Source organism: Aythya marila (genome assembly GCF_965140915.1).
Source record: "Aythya marila genome assembly, chromosome: 13".
Lineage (NCBI taxonomy): Eukaryota > Metazoa > Chordata > Aves > Anseriformes > Anatidae > Aythya > Aythya marila.
The window spans coordinates 9522901-9541542 of NC_139054.1; the positions used below are offsets into that span (position 1 = coordinate 9522901).

At 62.7% G+C, this 18642-nt stretch overlaps 1 protein-coding gene across 6 annotated transcripts in view; it reads left to right on the forward strand.

Annotated features, from left to right (window-relative positions):
* The window catches only part of DLG3 (discs large MAGUK scaffold protein 3), a 71377-nt gene that overhangs the window by 46772 nt on the left and 5963 nt on the right, over nt 1-18642 (forward strand). For 2 of the 6 annotated variants that reach the window (XM_082770457.1, XM_082770458.1), the window contains 6 exons: nt 1254-1410; nt 2129-2231; nt 8147-8261; nt 13618-13794; nt 14291-14366; nt 15012-15111. In XM_082770457.1, the coding sequence (XP_082626583.1) occupies nt 1254-1410; nt 2129-2231; nt 8147-8261; nt 13618-13794; nt 14291-14366; nt 15012-15111 (728 nt within the window). Of the gene's footprint in view, nt 1-1253; nt 1411-2128; nt 2232-2488; nt 2565-5238; nt 5513-6993; nt 7659-8146; nt 8262-13617; nt 13795-14290; nt 14367-15011; nt 15112-17730; nt 17777-18642 lie in introns of those variants that run through there. The other 4 variants (XM_082770459.1, XM_082770462.1, XM_082770461.1 and 1 more) reach the window with 4 other exon arrangements.

Below are 18642 nucleotides of genomic sequence, written 5' to 3' on the forward strand. Positions count from 1 at the left end.
TCCCCTGCCAGGCAGCAGCGGGGCCACGGGAGCAAGTGCGAGCAGAGGTACCGGGAGGGAACGCGGCACGGGGAGAGGAGCTGCTCGCAGCCGGGAGGGTCAGGCAGGGCTGGGTGTCCTTCCCGTCTGTCTGTCTGTCTGTCTGTCTGTCTCCTGCTGCCCTTGCTCCTTATAAGGTGGCAGCCCGAGCTGTCTGAGTGACATTCGGCCCATCGGGACTCCCCAAAGGGGAGGGAAGGTTCCTGGGGTGCTGGCTTGGGTCCCTGGAGGCAAATCCTGCCACCTGCAGTGCTGAGAGCACCAAAACCTTCCCCCGTCAGCCCAGGTGACGGCACTGATGCTCCGGGCTGGCCGGGGGGGATGAAGAAGACATTTTCTTGCGAGAATCACCTGGGAGAACGCTGCCAGGCTGCAGGCCTCCGTGCTGGCTGCTGAGCCAAGCGTTATTCCCCTGGGTGCCCACATCATCCTACCTGCTGCAGCAGCTCGGGGAGCAGCCCCCTGCCCCAGCCTTCCCTCAGCACGGGGCTGCCAGCATTGTAGGATCCACCGCGAGTGCCACGGTGCTGCCTGAGGCACTGGCACCACTTCTACCACGTCCCGGAGGACGTGGGTGGGCGAGGATGCTGAGCTCCCTGGCCTTGCGGCACCTACCCCGTATCCAACCCATCCATGCTGGTCACCGAGCCAACACACCGATGGTCCCTGATGCCACGTCAGCTGGCAATTGCTGTCGGTCCGTGCATTTTTGCCAGGGTGCGCTTGCTGGCGTCACTTGTTCCTTGTGCTTTTCACGCAGCCCTTGAGCTGGGAGCTGCCGCCGTTCCTATCGCGCTTCTTTTTTTCCTAGCTGAAAAATCGGCGCTGGATTTTTGCGATGCCAGGCAGTCTTTCTGCCTGTGCCTGCCTATTGTTTGAACTGCAGAAGAATTAAGTCATCGTTGAAAAATTCAGGGCTGCTGGTGTGCCGCCGCTGAGCCGTGCGGGGCTGCGCCGTGTGTCTGTGCGGCTGCGGGCACGAGGGCCATGCAGGGTGCAGGGGGCTGCGGTTCCCCTGTCCTGGCACCGTCCCCAGTGCCTGGGCTCCCGGTGCCTCCATGCTGTGCATGATGCCCCTGGCTGATGCTCTGTCCGTGTGTGTGCTCTGCTTTGTGTCACTGAGCCCCAGTTGTGTGGTGCACTTCCCCTGGCCCCATCACCCGCGTTGCTTCTCCTCACCCTGACGTCCCCATGTCCCTTGTCTGTCCCTCCAGGGAGCCCCGGAAAATCATCCTGCACAAAGGCTCCACCGGCCTGGGCTTCAACATCGTCGGGGGGGAAGATGGAGAGGGCATCTTCGTGTCCTTCATCCTGGCCGGAGGCCCTGCCGACCTCAGCGGGGAGCTGCGGAGGGGAGACCGCATCCTCTCGGTGAGTTGGCCTGGCGGGGAGGGACAGGCACCGGGCACCGGGCACGGGGCAGACCCATGTCTGGGGGTACTGGGGCTGTGGGGACGTGGTTCAGCACCATCCATCCCTCAGTGCTGGTGTGGCCGTGGTCCCTGGGTGCGGGGCCCTGTGGTTCCCTGCCCGGTGTGGTTCTGGGGTTATTGGTGCTGGGGGTGTTGGTACAGGGGGTGTCAGTACTGGGAGTGTCAGTATTGGTGCTGGGGTGTCAGTACTGGGGGTGTTGGTACTGGGGGTATTGGTATTGGTGTATTGGTACTGGGGGTGTCGGTACTGGGGATTTTGGTATTGGGGGTATTGGTACTGGGGGTGATGGTACTGGGAGTGTTGGTACTGGGGGTATTGGTACTGGGTGTGTGGGTACTGGGGGTATTGGTACTGGGGGTGATGGTACTGGGGGTGTTGGTACTGGGGCTGTTGGTACTGGGGTTATTGGTACTGGGGGTGTGGGTACTGGGGGTATTGGTACCAGGGGTGTTGGTACTGGGGGTGTCGATACTGGGGGTATTGGTACTGGGTGTGTCAGTACTGGGGGTGTCGGTACCAGGGGTGTGGGTACCAGGCGGGGTGATGGTACCACAGGCACATGGCGGAGCAGGGCCTGGGTGACGGGGACACCGGGAGCACCGTTAGGGCGGTGCAGCGGCTGTCCCGGTGTGACGGAGCCGCGCTGTCCCGGCAGGTGAACGGCGTCAACCTGCGCAACGCCACCCACGAGCAGGCGGCGGCGGCGCTGAAGCGGGCGGGGCAGACGGTGACCATCATCGCGCAGTACCGGCCCGAAGGTACCGCCACCGCCACCGGCACCGGCACCGGGAGGGGGCGGCGCGCCACATGCAAATTAGAAGGCGTGGTCTATGTAAATGAGATAGGCGTGGCCGTGTGTGGCGCGCCGAGCGGGCGGGGCGGGGGAGGGAGGGGGCGTGGATTGGCTGGGAGCGGAGCCGGGGGGCGGGGCGCGGCGGGAAGCGCGGGCTGCGATTGGGCGGCGCGGCGGGAGGGGGCGTGTCCCCGCCGTCCCGCCGGCGGTGCCTGCGCGGCTTTGTGTGTGCGGGCCGGGCGGCTCCGGGGCTGCTGCCGGGGCGCCGCCGCCGCCGCCTCCCTCCCGCCCTCCGCAGGTGAGCACGGACCCGCTCCCCGTCCCCCCCCCCCTCCATATCCCGGGCACAGCCGGGCCCGGGGGGCTCCTACCCGGGGCGGGGACCCCCCCGGGGCCGCCCTCACCGCTCAGCGCCGCCCGCAGCAGACAAAGAGCGGCCCCGAGCGCTGCCGCCGCCGCCGCTGGGCCAAGCTCCGGCCGCCCCCCGCTGCCCCCCCCCCGGCCCCGCTTCCGCATCCCGCCGGGCAGGAAGGGAGCGGGGCCGGTAGCGCCGCCCGGGGAGCCGGGGGAGCGCTTGGGCTGCTCGGGTTTTTTTTTTTTTTTTCCCCTCCTCCTCGCTTCCAGGAAGCGCTCCCGGCTCTGCTGTCCCCGGTGCCGCTCGTTCCGTGAGCTCCGGCACGGGGGGGACGCGGGTGGTGTCTGGGTGGCACGGGGCACAGGTCGCTCTGACCCCCCCAGGCGTTGGCTCAAGGCGCTTGGGGGCCCCCCGGGGCGGTGTTGGGCACCCCAAGCCCTGCGGGGAAGGGGCTGGTGGGGCCGGCATCCCCTTGAGGTGTGGGTGCGTGGTGCCAAGTGGTTGCGTTGTCCGTGCAGGGCACGGGGCTGTGCTGGTGGAAGAGCGAGAGCTGGGTTGTGGGTGCCCCAAGGGGAGCAGTGGCTGCAGTGAGCGTGCTGGCTGTGTTGGGTTCCCAAAAGCACGACCTGCTTGTGCAGAAGGGAATCGCACCTATAGCAATGCAAAGTGGAGCGTGAGCCTGGCTGCAGCAAACCCAGCCTGAAAACAGGGCGTGAGGTGTTGCTAGCCAAAGGCAGGTCCTGAGGGCCCAGCAGAAGGGGCTCTGAGGAGCGAATCCGTACGTGGAGGGCTGCATTTCATCTGTCTGCTGTGTGTGAGCAGGAGCAGGGCTTGCACAGGGTGCTGGATAAACACGCACGTGCTCAAGTTGTGCTCTGCTGCAGGGTCTAACCTCCGTGCGGCTTCGAGGCAGCAGTGAGGCCGCTTGCATAAGCCTCGTGGATTAGGTGCCCTCCTGGTGGGGTCCCGGGAGTGGTTAGGAGTGGAGGAGAGCAAAGACAGAGCCGGGGAAGGACGGCAGGAGTCACGGTCCTGCCTCTCTTCTGAGCACCCGTGCCTGGCGCAGCCCCAAGCTGTCTTGCAAGGAGGCCGCTCCGTGTGCTGCTGCCTCGGAGCTGTTTGGAAGAGCTCCTTCCTCGGAGCGTTTCTCCCTGTGAACTTTGTCCGCTGTTATCACAAGCGCTCAGGTTTGGCAATTACACCTCCTGAAGCCCCGCGGAGCACGGCTTTGATTTTCCTTCGCTTTAAAACGCAAAAACCCGAGCGGTGGCGTTCCTCCGAGCTGGCTGCTAACAGGGAACTGCCGAGACCTCGCAGCGACTTCCAGAAGTTGCCAAGCTTTCGGCACCTCTGTGCTCGGTGCCGCTCATCTGAGCGTGCAGCACGGCGTGCCCTGGGCCTGTGCTCTCCGTGCCTGGGCGGTGTTTGTACTTTGACCCCCCCAGCTCAAAGGTGCGTGGACTCAGGGCAGTAAAACGCTTCGCTGAAGAGGAGCGATGGAGCAGATTGCAGATCTCACGTGTGACAGGCGCCGGGCTGGAGCCTGCGGCTGAAAGGTCCCCGGGATCTGCTGATGGCCGGATCCAGCCTAAGCCAGGCAGGCGTTTGTGTGCCTAAAGCTGTGCACGTGCACCGGGCTTTGTGCACGCTCAGGGATCACTCTCTGATGCGGCTCCCCACGCTCTCACTGCGCTTTCTCCCTTTGTGCTCTGGACACAAGGAAAAAGCACGATTGCCGGGGCTGCAGCAGAGAGCAGGGAGGGAGGGAGCGGCTCCATCGCGCTCTGGCTCCGCTGCCGTGTGCCGGCTCCATTTGCTGGGCTTGTTTGCCATAGAAACAGCAGCTCTGCAGGGAAATGAGCTGGGGGATCACAGTGAGCATTAGCCCGTGCGGAGCTGAAGCCAGCGCTATTGAAAACAGGATGCCTTTTCCACTGCGAGGGTGGAGAGGCAGGGAGAGCGGCAGACAATGGCCCTGTGGATGTCTAATCCCAACGCTTTGAAACCTGGGCAGCTGAAATCCCTTCGGGCTTTCTCGCGGAAGAATGCAGAGGCCAAAGGTTCCTCTGGGAGGGGATTGGGGCCACGGGGGGGGGGGCTGCTCTGTGCCCTGCAGGCTCAGCCCCTCTCCAGGAGCACCTGCGTGGGACCAGCTCTGGAGGAAGGGCCACAAGGGCACAGGCAGGGCGTTGCTTCACCACCTTGCTAGGTGGAAATAACAAAGCGCTGCTCCTCCTGGCGTCAGGCTCCCACAGCGGGACCTCTTGCAGCAGCAGCAAGGCGGTGGCACTTGGAACGAGAGGCGCGAGTTCACCTGTTGCATATTTTCGATCTTGATAAGTGTGTCCCGAACACGTCCAGCGCCTGGCTGCTGTGGGAGTGCCGGGGAGGTGGGGATTAGTAAGAGCTCCTGGCGCTCACCTCCCTGCTGTGCAGCGGGCAGCTTTCCCGGGCGAGTTTCTGCCGCGCGGCAGCTCTCCTTCCAGGATGCAGAGGCAAGGTGGATATGAGCCAGTGAGCAGAGACAGAAGCGCTGCTCGCTGGAGGTTACCTGCCAATAATTGTCCAGGAGGCTCTTCCAGCACGCAGATAAAGGGGGCCCGGTTGCAGCCGAGCACATCCTATGCTCGCTCCTGGGGTAACCCTGCCTCCCCTGTGCTCGCAGGGAGGCTCCGGCTTTGCTTTTGCAGCTGGCTGGTCCTCCTCCGCCCAGCGCTGCCGAGCTGCTGCTTGGCTGGCACCTCTCGCCTCGCCCTGCTTCCCTTGCGTCCCGCAGCGGTGGCACCCTGCCACCCCGCTGCTGGCAGAGCCGAGCCCTGCAAGGAGACATCTGGGCTCGCTCCGTGCAGCGCTCAGCCTCCCGCACCGCCTGGGAGTGCCCGTGCAGCAAGGTGAGGGTGCCCGGAGTGGCTCTGCCCCGGGCACGGGGTGCCCACAGCTGCCCCCGCTCCCCTCTGGCTCCGCTGTCGAGCCAGCAGCTGGGGGTGGCACTTAGGGAAAGGACGAGGTGGCTCAGCACCGAGCAGGGCAGTGTATGGGGAGGTGCTGGCTGAGGGGGGGACGTGGCCGCAGTGCAGGCAGAGCGGTGGCTTGCCCGTGCTGGGAGCTGGCACGGAGCCCGAGCTCCTCTGGGGTTAAACCTGTGCAAAGCAGCCGCTGCCAAGCGCAGCACGCACAGTAAGCAGCTCCGTGCTTGCTGTCGCAGTTTCCTCGCTGGTCTGGAGCCCCGTAACAAATGAGGCGTGGGGCCCGGCGGCGTGCCAGGAAGCCCAGCTCCGCTCCACGCTCCTGCGGAGCTCCAGGACATCGGTTCCTCGGCGCAGGTCGTGCCCCTGATCCGTGCTGGGGGTGCTGCGATCCTCCCTGGCACAGGGCGAGAGGTTGCCAGCAGGGCTTAGCTCAGGCTTCAGCTCGCTTCTGTCTGTTGGGTGCTGCATCAGTACGGCTCGGGTCTGGGCGCAGTTAGGGGTGTGTGAAGTGCTGCTTTGGTGTGATAATTTTATTTTCTACTGGAATAAGCATTGCCCTCGTTGTGTGTTTGCCTGTGCTGGCTGTAAGGCTGCCCCTGCCTCCTGATGTCTGGGGGCAGCGCCTGCTGCACGGGGATTCCCTTTGTCCCGGTAAGCTGCAGCCAGCCTGTGCTGGCTGGGACCTGCAGCACCAACCCCAACCCTTGCTTCTCAGAGGGAAAACCTTTAACACGCAGCTGGGGAGGCGGCAGCCCCATCTCTAACATCCCATAGGACAAATCCCAGTGGCTCAGCAGCGCCCTGAGCACAGCCACGGCCCTTACAGAGCGAGAAGCTGCTGGGCTCATGCACCCCGAGTAGGAACTTGCAGTCAGGGAGTGTTATCCATGAAATTTTAACATGCCTCCGAGCACATCTCTGCCTTTCTGCCCCTGCCGTGGGCTCCCTGCCTCCTTCTCTGTGCAGTGCAGGTGTTATGGGGTGAAACGGTGGCACAGGTAGGTGCAACGCTTCCAAACTTCCCACAGGGCGCAGCAAATCCATCGGCCAGATGGGCCAGGAGGGGATGGGGGCTGCAGCCTTCACGTAGCCCCCCCGAGCCACGCAGAGGCACCACAAAGAGGAGGAAACCCAGCTTGCTTTCCCCTTCTTGCTGCACGGCCGCCAAGGGTAGTGCAGCGGCAGGCTGCTTGCAGATGGCTTGTCAAGCTGTCCCAAACGGCAGGTTCACATGTGCTGCGTATGCTGGGGTTTGGGGTTTTCAGAAAACCAGCAGAGCAGGCTTCAGAGGCTGGGGCTGCAGCACGGCTCCTGTACGTGGCTGTGGAATTTTTATGTGCGGGTTGGGGTTTTTGGTGCGTATCTTTTTTTTTTTTTTTTTTTTTTTTTCCTGTAGTCATCGAGTAGAATTCGACAATTCTGTGCAGAAAGGAGGTCTCGAGCAGGGTCTGGCTGCACACTTTAGGGCTAGATGGCCAGGAAATGCCAAGCCACAGTTGCGTAACCCCAACCCCACCGACAACAACGGAGCAGGCTCCCTCGGTGCACAGCGAGGGGCCGACTTTCAAACAGCCCGCGGTGCATTTCTCAGCAGTGATCCCCCTGCTTGTGTGGGATGCGGCTCTGCGGGCTGGGCAGCACCCTGCAAGATCCTTCTGCGGAGGGAGCACGGCGCTGGGGGCAGCACCCGCAGTGCACACACATGGCTCGTGCCACCCTGGGGGCTTTTGTAACCCACGTGTCCGTGCCCGGTGCTCCCCGGCAGGCTGTTTGATGTGTCGCACCGACAAACGCCCTTTGCTGGGCGCTATCAGGAAGGAGGGAGCAGGGCCACCTCTGTTGCTCTCCGCCTGTCCTTTGGCTGCACGGGAGCAAACCCTCCCTGCTCTGCCCTGGGTGCGCGGGGCCGGAGCCTCCGCCCTCCGCTTTGGGGCCGACCTTTACACCCAGCTGAAGGTCGGGGAGGGAGGGAGGAGCTGCAGGTGGTGGCAGCTCCCGTCCTGCCGCTGCCGGAGGTGCCGCGGGCTCCCGGAGGGTCTCGTGCTGCCTGGGATGGAGGTGCCGACAGGTGAATCCCCCCCCTCTCTCTTCCTAGGGCTGCGGGGTGTGCTTTGTCCCCCACCCCGAGCCAGGGACGGGCTGGGGGCTGCCACCGAGTTGGGGGCTGTGGTGCCGCGTGTGGAGCCCTCACCCTGTGCTGGCAGCGGTGGCCGGGTGGCAGCCGTCCCCCTGTGCCTGCTGCGTGCGTGGGGCTCTGCTGCCAGGCACTGCTGGGCTGGGACCCGTGGCGTGGGGCAGGTGCCCTCCAGCCATGCCACGTCGCCTTGGCCAGCAGGTGACGGTCCCCTGCGAGGTCTCGTTCTATCCCTGTGTTCTGGCTCGCTCTGCAGGGCAGCAGCTCGTGCAGGGAGCTGCCACACGCCCCGTGGCCAGGCTGCGGTTGCCTCTCAGTGCTTTCTGGGTTAACCTGGCGTGCTGCTTGCGCCCTGCTCGCTGGGGTGGTGGCGGAGGCTTGGAGGCAGCCCCTGCCTGCGCTGACCCTCTGTCTCCCCGCAGAGTACAGCCGCTTCGAGTCCAAGATCCACGACTTGAGAGAGCAGATGATGAACAGCAGCATGAGCTCTGGCTCTGGCTCGCTCCGGACAAGCGAGAAGAGATCCCTCTATGTCCGGTAAGGCTCCCCCATCTCCCTGCCTGTCGTTGCTGCCAGCGCTGGATGCGCAGCACGTGGGGTGCCGTGCTGTCCCACCGCATCCCCTGGGTGTACGTGTGGGGTGGGACGGTTCAACCCAGGCTGGCTTTGCACCCCGGTGCTGCTGCAGCTGAGCAGAGCTGTTACAGGGGCCCTCCCTCGTCCCTGCACGCATGTGAGATCTCACGCAGGGCAGAACAGCCGGTGCCAGCTCCCAGCTCTGTGGCTGCTTTCCGCTTCTGATCTCGTGCCAAGCTTTGGGTCGAGGAGGTGGACCTTCCACCCGAGGGAGGAACTGCTCGCTGGGTCTCAGCGTGGGACCCACTCTTGCTTCGCCACAGCTCTGCTGGCAGGGAGGCCCGTTGCTGAGCACACACACGCACACACAAGGGTAATGCTGTGCCTGCTGGGGGAAGCGCAGCAAACCCAGCGCTGCTGACACGAGTGCACCTTCCAGGAGGTGTCTGCGGTTCCCCTGGGTGTGCCTGGCAATTGGGAATGAGGAAGGAAAATGGCAGTGCGGCCTTACAGATGAGCAATGCATCCCTGGGCCGGTGCTCCCACGCCAGCTGGGATCACATCCTTGCACCCGTGCAGCTCCTCTGTGGAGGACACGCTCCCCTGCCACTGCGGGGCGAGGGAAGGGAGTGTTACAAACAAGGCACGAAGCCTGCAGCGTGGAGCAGGGGCTTTTACAGGAGTTCTTCAGGGCTGAGTGCTCTGCATTTTAATGCCTTTTGCACTGCGAGCTGGGCCGTGCTGTTCCCAGGGTGAGCGCTCAGGGGCTGGAGGGACGGAGCGGGCCCAAGGGAGGACGCAGGCAGTGGTGTGAGCAATTGGCTAAGGCCCTGATGGCAGCGGTGCCTGGCCCCTCCGGGTATTGCCACCCACCCACGAGCTGTGGGGTGGCCCAGCCCGGTGGGGGGCTCCCCCAGCTTGGGGTTTCTTGGGGTTTCCAGCAGCCGGAGCAGCCCCGCTTGTGCCCCAGCAGCGCGCTCTCCTCTAACTGCTCCCCACTAACTGGCTTCTCTGTCTCCTCCCCTGCTGGTCCTGCGGCAGAATCTGGCTGGAGGGGAGCTGAGCTCTTAGGAGGATTATTGCTTTGATCCCGAGATGTGCTTTTGGGTTGGAGCCAGGTGCGGAGCAGGCAGGGGTTAAGCGGCTGCGTGGCACTGGCTCTGTACCTGCTGCACGTCCTGGCCATCGCGGCCCCGTGCTCGCTGCTGGCTCCTGCTTTCTGCCCCTGCCACCTCCCAGCCTGCTGCAGCGCCTTCTCTCGCAATGAGAGTCAGCGTGGTGACAGCTAACAAGTGATTTTAACTTGCTCATTAAAATAATCCCATAAATCCTCACCTTGCACAGCCTGTTGCGGATGGGGGTTGGCAACAGCAAGGGACGCTGCTTTTTCCCTGTGGTGAGGAGGGTGAGAGCTGGGGCTGCTTCAGCCTCAGCCTGCATCTCCTGTGGCGTGGCTGCGCTGTGCAGAGGGGCTTGGGGTGGTAGGGGATGGCGTGCCCAGCGTGAGCCCAGCCTGGCACAGGGGAGAACTGCAGCAGCAGGCTCCTGCAGCTCACAATTGCACGAGGCTCTGCAGAGCCTTGCTTGATTCGAGATCCGCTGTCGCAGTGACATCCTCATAAATGGAGCAGGGGTTTAGGCTGGGTCCAGCATGAAATGAGCGTGCAAATCTCTTGTTCCCTGCCCGGAGAGCTGCTGCACGCGCCAGGGCAGGCCTGCAGAAAAATGCTGCTCCGCTGTCAGTCTCCCTTCACTCTGCTTTTTAGCATCCCACATCTTTTGAGAGCTGCCCGCTGCTTGCTGGGGTCCTTACACAAGGAAGGGGCATGGCTGTGTCCCTCTGCGTGACTCTGGTGGCATCTACAGCCCTGTGCCAGACAGGAGCTGGGCAGCACCTCGCTGGCTCCCCCAGCTCACCAGAGGCCAGCCCGGGGCTCTGCCCTGCTCCAACGGCTGCCGCACGCTCCCCGTGAGCGTGTGAGAGCTGCCAGGGCTGCCCCAGCCCTTCTGGGCGGGGTGGTTTCGAGCGCAGGTTCCCTGAAACCGGCTGAGCTGCTGTGTTGTGGACAGGACATCAATTACGGGACCTGCTACCAAACTGCTTGAGTCAGCCCCGCGAGGCTGCGGTGCGCCCCGTCAGCGGGGCCCGGAGCCGGGCACGCCACCTCCTCGTGCAGCTCCTTCCTGCGGCTGCCGGGGCTGCTCCTCACCCCGTGGTGCTCAGGTGGTGTTTTGGGGCCAGGATCGTGTTCCTGCAGGGCAAAGTCCTCGGAGCCTGGAGCCGTAGTGTGCTGTGGCCCCCCAGGTCCTCACTGTGTGCGCTGCCGTGCACGCTGAGGGTGGGCCCCACGGAGTGGAGACGCCTTGGGGAAACACCCCTGGGGCCCTCTGGAAGAGGTGCCTCGTGCCTCCGCTGTGCCCATGCGTGGAGCAGGAGCTGGCAGCGTGACCTGTTTCTGTGACCCATCAGCTCAGGGGGCCCTCCTGCTGCCCACGACACCTGGGTGACCTGTGCTTCGTACCTGCCCGGGGCTCTTCCTGCTGCGTTTGGCTGCAGCCTGACCTTGGCACAGGGGCTGCCGGTGCTGAATTCCCCGTGCAGGCACTGGGAGGAGCGGGGCAGGGCTGCCCTGAGCACGGGGCAGGGCTGCAGCACCCGGCCGGTGCCGTCTCCTCTTCCCCCAGCCCTGCTTGCCTGAACTCTCCCTTTCTCCCCTCCACGGGTTGTGGCACAACACTGTGCGCTCAGGGAGCTGGTGGCAGAGGAGGTGCACGGGGCGTGCTGTCAGTGCCCCGTGCTGCAAAGTGAGCTCAGGGCTGGTGCTGAGCTCCCCGCAGCCTGTGTGCAGGCTCAGGAACCTGCCTGGCCTGTTCCCTGTGCTCTCTTTCCTCCTAATTGCGCTCTCTCCTTGCTCCTAATGGCGCTGGTCTGGCAGGGGCGTGCCAGGCACGCAGGCAGCCTTATCTCTTGGCAGGGAGCAGGTGCCTGTGAGGGCTGCTTGCCTCCAGCTGAAGGGCCCTGCAGTGTTTTCGCTGCCGGCTCTGGTGCCACGTGCTGCGCCTGGGGGCTGCTCTCGTTCCTGTTCTCCTGCGGGACCGAGCACGAGAGCCTCTCGGCTACAGCAGGTGAGCCACAGCCTTGGGCAAGCTGGAAAAAGGAGGGTGAGCTGCTGGCTGAGCGAACCCACACGCACAGGACCTCATCCAGCCTTCAGGTTGCTTCATAAGAGATGGCCGAGCAGTCCCTGGGTTGTTCCTGTCCTGGCTGGAGCTATTGCTGGAGCTGTCTCTGAGGCTGATCCAGCCAAAATCCTTTTTTTGCAGCCTTGCGAATGACATCTGGTATTTGAACTCACAAGCTCTCGTGCGGGCAGGGGCTGTTGCCCACTTGTGGTGCCTGGGAGGTGGGAGGAGTGTTCGGGACACCAATTCGGGGGATGTTCAGAAGGGGCAGTTCCTTTGGTAAGGTTCCCTCTGGGCTGGAGGACGATCTGGCACTTCCTAGCTTGCCAGCTGACACCATCACCAAAAATAAGGTCCTGCGGGTCGAGCTCGGTGCCTTAGCGAAAGGCAAACCAGGCTGGAGCTGTCCCTGCAGCCACTCCACGTGGTGATTTAGCCGGTCAGGACAGGTGAGAGAAGCCAGGAGCAGGAGCAGCTTTCCTGATGGTGCAAGAATTGATGCTTCCTCTGCTTCCCCGGAGAGAGGAGCCCTGGCTCACCCAGAGCTGCCAACCACTGCCGGGAGGGAGACCTGCCCTGACTCCTGTCAGCCGTGCCGGGCAAGGAGAGGTGTCTTGTTAAATGTAGCGGGGAAGCGATTTTTGAGAGCGTTATCCAGGCAGCTAACCCTGCAGGAGGCTGATGCGCAGCATGCCTGTTGCTTTTACTATTTATGGAGCCACGGGTAAAAGGATTCAGCTCGAAGATCAATGTCACTTGTGCTGTGTCGCTTCAGACCCCCCTCCGGGTTCCTTGTAGAGGAAGGGGGTGATGAGCAGGGCAGAGGGGCTTTGTTCTTGTGGCTTTCCCCTTTCTCTTCTGCCTGGATGAGGCCGGCTGCTGGTGCAGTAAGCACCTGTGCTAGCCGTGCCCCAGCCTCTGCCACAGGGGAAAAACAAGGGCAAAAACGGGGCTCCCAGCTGCCCTGCCAGCAGCAGGGCCCTGCGTGACTGCTCCTGTGTTTCCATTTCTTGCAGGATGGACAAGTCTGAGGAAAATAGATCTGGGTAGAGATCTGACATGAGTAGAAAGAGTTAGGAAGCCACTGAAAGCAGCTTGTGGCAAAGAGCTGCAGCACGGGTGTGATAACTCGCACAGGAAGAGCATTAGAGCTCCTCTTCCTTGGTATAAAAAATGAATCATCTCTTCTGTAGCTGGATAGTTGAAGAATATTGAAGCTTCTCTCTTGTAAATTAAAAATTTGTCCTTAAAGGAAGTATTTAAAAGTCTGAAAAGGAACAGCTGGAGGAGCAGATAAACACTGAGAGGCGTTCATAATTCTCAGCCTCTGGAATAAAATGCCGTGTACGTAAATAAAAGTGAATGCTCCGCGTGCCCTGCAGTCGTCTTCTGTGTGACTGCTCACCAGCAGCAGGGCATGGCCATATCCTATAGCATCCTATCCGCCTCCCCAGCCTTCTTGGTCGTGGCAGAGGAGCAGGGCAGACGCTCTGCTCCCTTTTCCATGCGCAGTCTGCCGGCCTGCGGCTTTGCTCCTGAGACCCAGCTCACCCCCGGAGCCGAGTGGGCAGCTGGGGTTTTCCTCCCGTGCTGTCTTCCTGATGGGCAGCGGGGCAGGAGGTGCCTTCTCCGTGCCCAGCCGGGCTGGGAGGGTGTCATAAGGCTGGTGGGGGCACGGTGAGCTCACAGGATGCAGGGCAGTGGGCGGAGGGGAGCAGGGAGGGCTTTTTGAAAGTTCGCCCTGGGGTACCACATATGTGCTGTTGTATTCTTGAGGTCGCTGAGCTTTGGATGGTTGTCTACCTGCTTGCTAACCACAGCCTTCTTCAACATTTCTGTGGTTTGTGTGCCTCTTGTAACTGAAGTCAAGAGCTAGTTTGTTGGTCCAGGACTGTTGTTCCGGTGTTGCACACTGTTCATGTCAAGCACCTCACCCTGGGCTAGAAAGGGTGTGCTGGTGGCTGCACGGCATAGTCAGCTGCAGGAGAAGCTTTCCCAAAAGTTTGGTTTTAAATCCTCAAAGGTGTGAGGGTGGCAGTGCCCGAGGAGACCTGCAGTGCTGGTGCTTGTCTGTGGTCCTTGATGCTGCTAGGCTTGGTAGAGGAAGGTTTCACTCCTCTCTGTTCCTTCGCAGAGCTCTGTTTGACTATGACCGGACCCGGGACAGTTGCTTGCCCAGCCAGGGCCTCAGCTTCTCCTACGGGGACATCCTGCACGTCATCAATGCCTCTGATGATGAGTGGTGGCAAGCCAGGCTCGTGACACCCCATGGCGAGAGCGAGCAGATCGGGGTCATCCCCAGCAAGAAGAGGTGAGTGCCCAGCAGCAGGAGCTGTCACACAAAGGGCCTAGGCCCCCCAGGCCTCGGGGCAGTGCCTCTGTGTGGCGTTAAAGGCACTGTGGAATTTGAGCAGAGCCCGGCCCTGCTGCCTCTGCTCTGCCTCTGGTAGCCAGACACAGCCACCCTGCTGCTCGAGTGCTGAGCCAGCCTTTGGAAGGCCTCCTGGAGTCAAGGGGGAGTTTTTCAATACACGTGCCCCATCTCCTCTGTCCTCCATCCTCCTCACAGGATGTCTGGCTTGTTCCCTCACCCCTTGGGTGAGGTTTTCAGCCTGCCCTAGTCCTGATCAGACCCTGGGCAGGTGCCACCTCCATTCCTCCACGGAGAGGAGCTCCTTTTGTGAGAGGGCCCACCACCCGTGGGTGCTTAGGACACCCTGACAGCCGAGGGGAGAAGCGTGCTGGGCCCGGCGGGGACAGCCGGCATGCAGGACCAGCAGCATCTCCCTCGTTTAACTCCCCATCAGGGTGGAGAAGAAGGAGAGAGCGCGGTTGAAAACAGTGAAGTTCCACGCCAGGACCGGCATGATAGAGTCCAACCGGGTAAGTGCTGGGGCTGGGGCTCAGGAGGGCGCGCCGAGCCGGTAGCTAGCGGGGGCAGGATGAGTGCCAGCAGCCGGTGCCGTGTTCCCACCGGCAGCAGCCGGAGCAACCCCACGGGAAGAGCAGCGCGATTGGACTCAGATTCCTCAGGCACGCGTCCACCTGGCTCGGCCCAGCACGGGTCCCCTCGACAGCAGGAGGGTGAGCAGAGGAGCCCGGGCAGATGTGACAGCGCTGGTGAAGGACACCCGTAGTGGTGGCAGTGGTGAGGGAGCGGAGCACATCCCACTGTGGCCCGGGCAGAGCACTGGTGGCTGGGAGCTGACTGCAGGCAGCTGGTGCAGGAGAGCGTGGCTTCCCTCACACGGAGCGCTTGAGCGGACGGCCGAGGCAGGGAGAACGGCCTTGCTCCTCCTGCAGAACTGCTCGTTGGCTCATCAGCTTCCCGACATCCCTAAAAAAAACACATTTTTCTCTGCACTTAATTTTTTTCCTGCATTACAGTTTTCATGTAATCTCCATGATTTCATTTAAGGGTAACCGCCCTGACACGGCTCCTCATTGTCTCTTCATTTTAATTTTCCTTGCATGCATTAAACACCATTGTTTTTTCTGTCCTCCCTTCCATCTCCATGTTCTTCACAGTCGATCAAAACGAAACGTAAAAAGAGTTTCCGCCTCTCTCGAAAGTTTCCATTTTACAAGAGCAAAGAGAACCTGGCCCAGGAGAGCAGCGGACAGGAACGTAAGTAGCAGCTGGCCAGAGAGGGCAAGCGTGCAATCCCCCCCGGCCCCTCTCCTGCCTCGGGGAGGAGAGATTTGGCACTTTTCTGTAGCCGCTGAGCCTGGCACCTGCCTGCATTGGCCAAACAGCGCTGTTCCTGCGAGGCAGGCAGAGGCCAGGTACGTGTCCTGCAGTACTGGCAGATTTCCTCCCAGCGCAGTCAGGCACAGATTTGACCCAAGAAGCAGCTTCCCCCTTGCTGAATGCTGGTGGGAGAGGTGTTGACACCTTGTCCGGCCTCCCCCTCGGTGGCCGTGTGGGGCTTGGATCAGGTTCTGTGCCCTTCAGCCATGCCGTCAGCTAGGGAACAGCCCCAGCTGGAAATAAAAGCGGTGGCTTCTGTAGTGCTTGGGGCAAATGCCACCCAGATGAGGGACCTCACCGCTGAATTTCTCGTCCCTTTGCACCCACTGAAGTCCCAGCCACGAGGCCTGTGCACAGGCAGGCTCTCCCAGCTGCTGCAAGTCCAGCTGCCTCTGGCCGTGTCTCTGTGCACGGGCTGGCTCTCTCTTTCTCTCTCTCATGTTTGATGTCTTCATTCTTTCACGACTTTACACTTGCCTCGATCTCCGCTCTGCCTCCTTCTGCTCTCTCCCGTGTGCTCTGGGCTCTGCTCCCTCCCTCTGCCTGCCAAGGGCTGCTCCCCTCCCAGAGCAAGGGGCCGGCTGAGCTGTGCAGAAGCTTGTCTCCTGTCCTGTTAGGGGCTGAGGGGCTGGGGATGCCCTGCCTGTGCTTCCTGCCTCCCATAGACGTAGACGTGCCTGTGGGCTACGTATTCCTGACAGCCTCAAAGCCCCTCCAGGGGGTGAAACCCCGTGGGCGTGAGGGACGCGTGCCCTCGCTGGCAGAGGCGCTGCCCACACGCAGCGGCTGAGGCACGTCTTCGGTAGCTGGCTCCAAATTTTGGGGAATACCCAGCTCTCACCTGGGCCCCGGGGCTCCCAGCGAGGGCAGGCTGTGCTGCGGCTCCTGCTGCTGCTGCTGCTTGCTCCCTGCAGGCCGGGCTGTGCACAGACACATCCCGGGTGTCGAGGAGGGTGGGAGAAGCGGGGTGTAAGCTGGGGACACCTCCAGGCTTGAGAGCTGCTCTTTAATTTGGCAGAACGTTCGGCTTGTTGCCCCGAAATCCTGACATCAGGAAGGCTGGGGCCCGGAGCATGGGGAAAGCTGGCTGGTGCGGAGCAGCTGAGAGGCAGCTGCCGAGCACAGAGCTCCCCCTGCACCGAGCACAGGGCTGGGAAGGGCTCGTTCCCCGCTCTCCAGCGCAAGGACAGAACAGCCTGCCCTTGCCGGGCACAGCTGCTCACCTCACCCAGCTCCTCCTCTTTCCAGATGCTAAACTGCATCCAATCCTTCAGCAAGCACCCGTGGGGAGAGCTGCAGTCCTTGCAGCTTTGAGCGGAGGAGGTGGGCGAGGCAGAGCCGTGCCCGTGCCCAGGTGGCAGCGCAGTGAGTGCATCCCCTCCAGCTGCTCTCCTGGGCTGCACGCAGAGGGGGGTGGCTGGAGCCAGGCTGCTCCGGGGCACTGCCCGTGTCCCTCAGCCAGGCTGCCAGCGGGTGGCAGAGACCTCAGCTTCCAGCCTGATGCTGGTGGTGTCCAGGAACCAGCAGAGCATGCGGCTGGGCTCACAGCAGACCCCTGCCTGTGGCGTGCTGGAAAATCTCTGATCGAACAGACCTATCTGCAGAGGACAGGCTCAGCCACAGGGAGCTTGTTCCCTCCTGGCTCCCCTTGCTTTGTGGTGGGGTGCAGGCACCCTGTGCTGGAGGTGGCTGAGCAGCAGGGCTCCGGGAGGAGCTGGTGCGGGGCAGGGGTGCTGACAGAGCCTGGTTTCCATGTCGCAGCCCTCCAGGCTCAGGTCAGCGCGGTGCCTGTAGCTGAAGGCTGTTGAGGTGCTGCTCTCAGCCAGCCCTGCGGCGCAGGGACATATGGCACGGGCACAGGGCAGGCTTTGCTCTTCGCTAGCCCACGTCAGAGAAGCCTGCAGCCAGCTCCCTTGCCACATGCTGCTGCGCTGCCTGTCCCGGTGTGCTGCTTGCAGCAGGGGGTCCTTTCCCCCTGGTTTTCGCAGCCTGTGCAAGTGCTGGGGCACGGGCAGCTAACGTGGGGAAAAATCTGCCCCCCTGCCGTGCCATTAGAGGTACAGCAGTGCGCTTTTCCCCTCTAGAGAGGCTTAGGGAAGACAGATTTTCTGTACCTCATGGAAAAAAACAAGCGGGGCATCAGAGAAACACCTCGGAGCTGCTTGCTGGCAGCTCTGCCCTGGCCACGCTTCCCTCCCAAGCCCTGGAGCAGCAGAGCAAGGGGCCCTCGGTGGCCTCTGGGGCTGGGGGGCAGCGTGGGCGCACCCGGCTGGGTGCTGGGGGGGTCGGCAGCACGGGGTGAGACGTCGGCACTGTGCTGCCCGTGTCACCTCCGAGAAACGTTTCTTAACCTCACTTGCAGTTGCAGCTCTGGGCCGTTCCGCACTCCTGTCACTAATGCTCATCTGGCTCTGTCTTCTTCTCCCCTCTCTCTGACCGCCCCTCTCCCGCGCTCTCCTCTGCCCCTCTCCCTCTTCTCGCTGTCTGTGAAATCAGGACTTCCCTGGGTTAAGTGACGATTATTATGGAGCAAAGAACCTGAGTAAGTCGAATTTCAATGCGCATCCTTCACTTTCCATTGCTGGCATGCCTGGTGGTGCCTGGGGGAGGTTTGTGCTTCTCTGGGTGCAGGGCACGAGGAACCCCGCGGGCTTGCTGCCTCTCCCAGCGGAGGGTCCTGGGCTTTCGGAGGTGCTGCCTGCTGCACGGGAGAGGGGACGGGGAGTTTGCTTGGGGATTTCTGCCATGCCCTAAGCACGTGTGAGGGGACTGCCCGCAGCACCCCGGGGGGAGCTGCGCCTCCTCCCCTTCACCCAGCCGGGCTGGTTGCTGGCTCCGCTCCATTCTCGGAGCCCTGGAGCCGCTGGTTGCTGGTGGGGAGGTGGCTGTGCCCAAGCCAGCTTCCCTCAGGGGCAGGTGAAAGCATCTTGCTGCCTTCCTCTGGAGGCCTATGGTTGCCTGTGCGCTCAGAGCTCCACCACAACAGCTCCTCGGCTCTCCCTGCTGTGCTGCAGCTCCCGCTCCCTGCGTTCCCAAAGCCCCTGTGGGGCTGGGGACAGGCAGCAGCAGGGCGGCCGCCAGCCTCTGCGGGGAGGTCACAGCACTGGGATCAACCGAAGCAAGCAAAGCCCCGAACTCTGTCCCATCCTGTCACTGTCTTGTCTCTGTGAGTCCCAGCCCTGTCCCCGCAGGCAGGCTCCCCTGTCCCCAGCCCTCCGTGTGCATGCTGCACCCGCTCCCTCCCGCGCCTGGGCCAGCCCTGCCCCTCAGCCCCGCTCCCGGCTCCTTCTGCCATCCCTCCAGAGTAGCCGAGCAGAAGAAGCTCCCCCTGCACGTCCCCCGTTTCCCCCTGAGAGCAACAAAGGGCGAGAGATGCCATCCTGCCTTGGCACCCCGCTCCCAGGACCC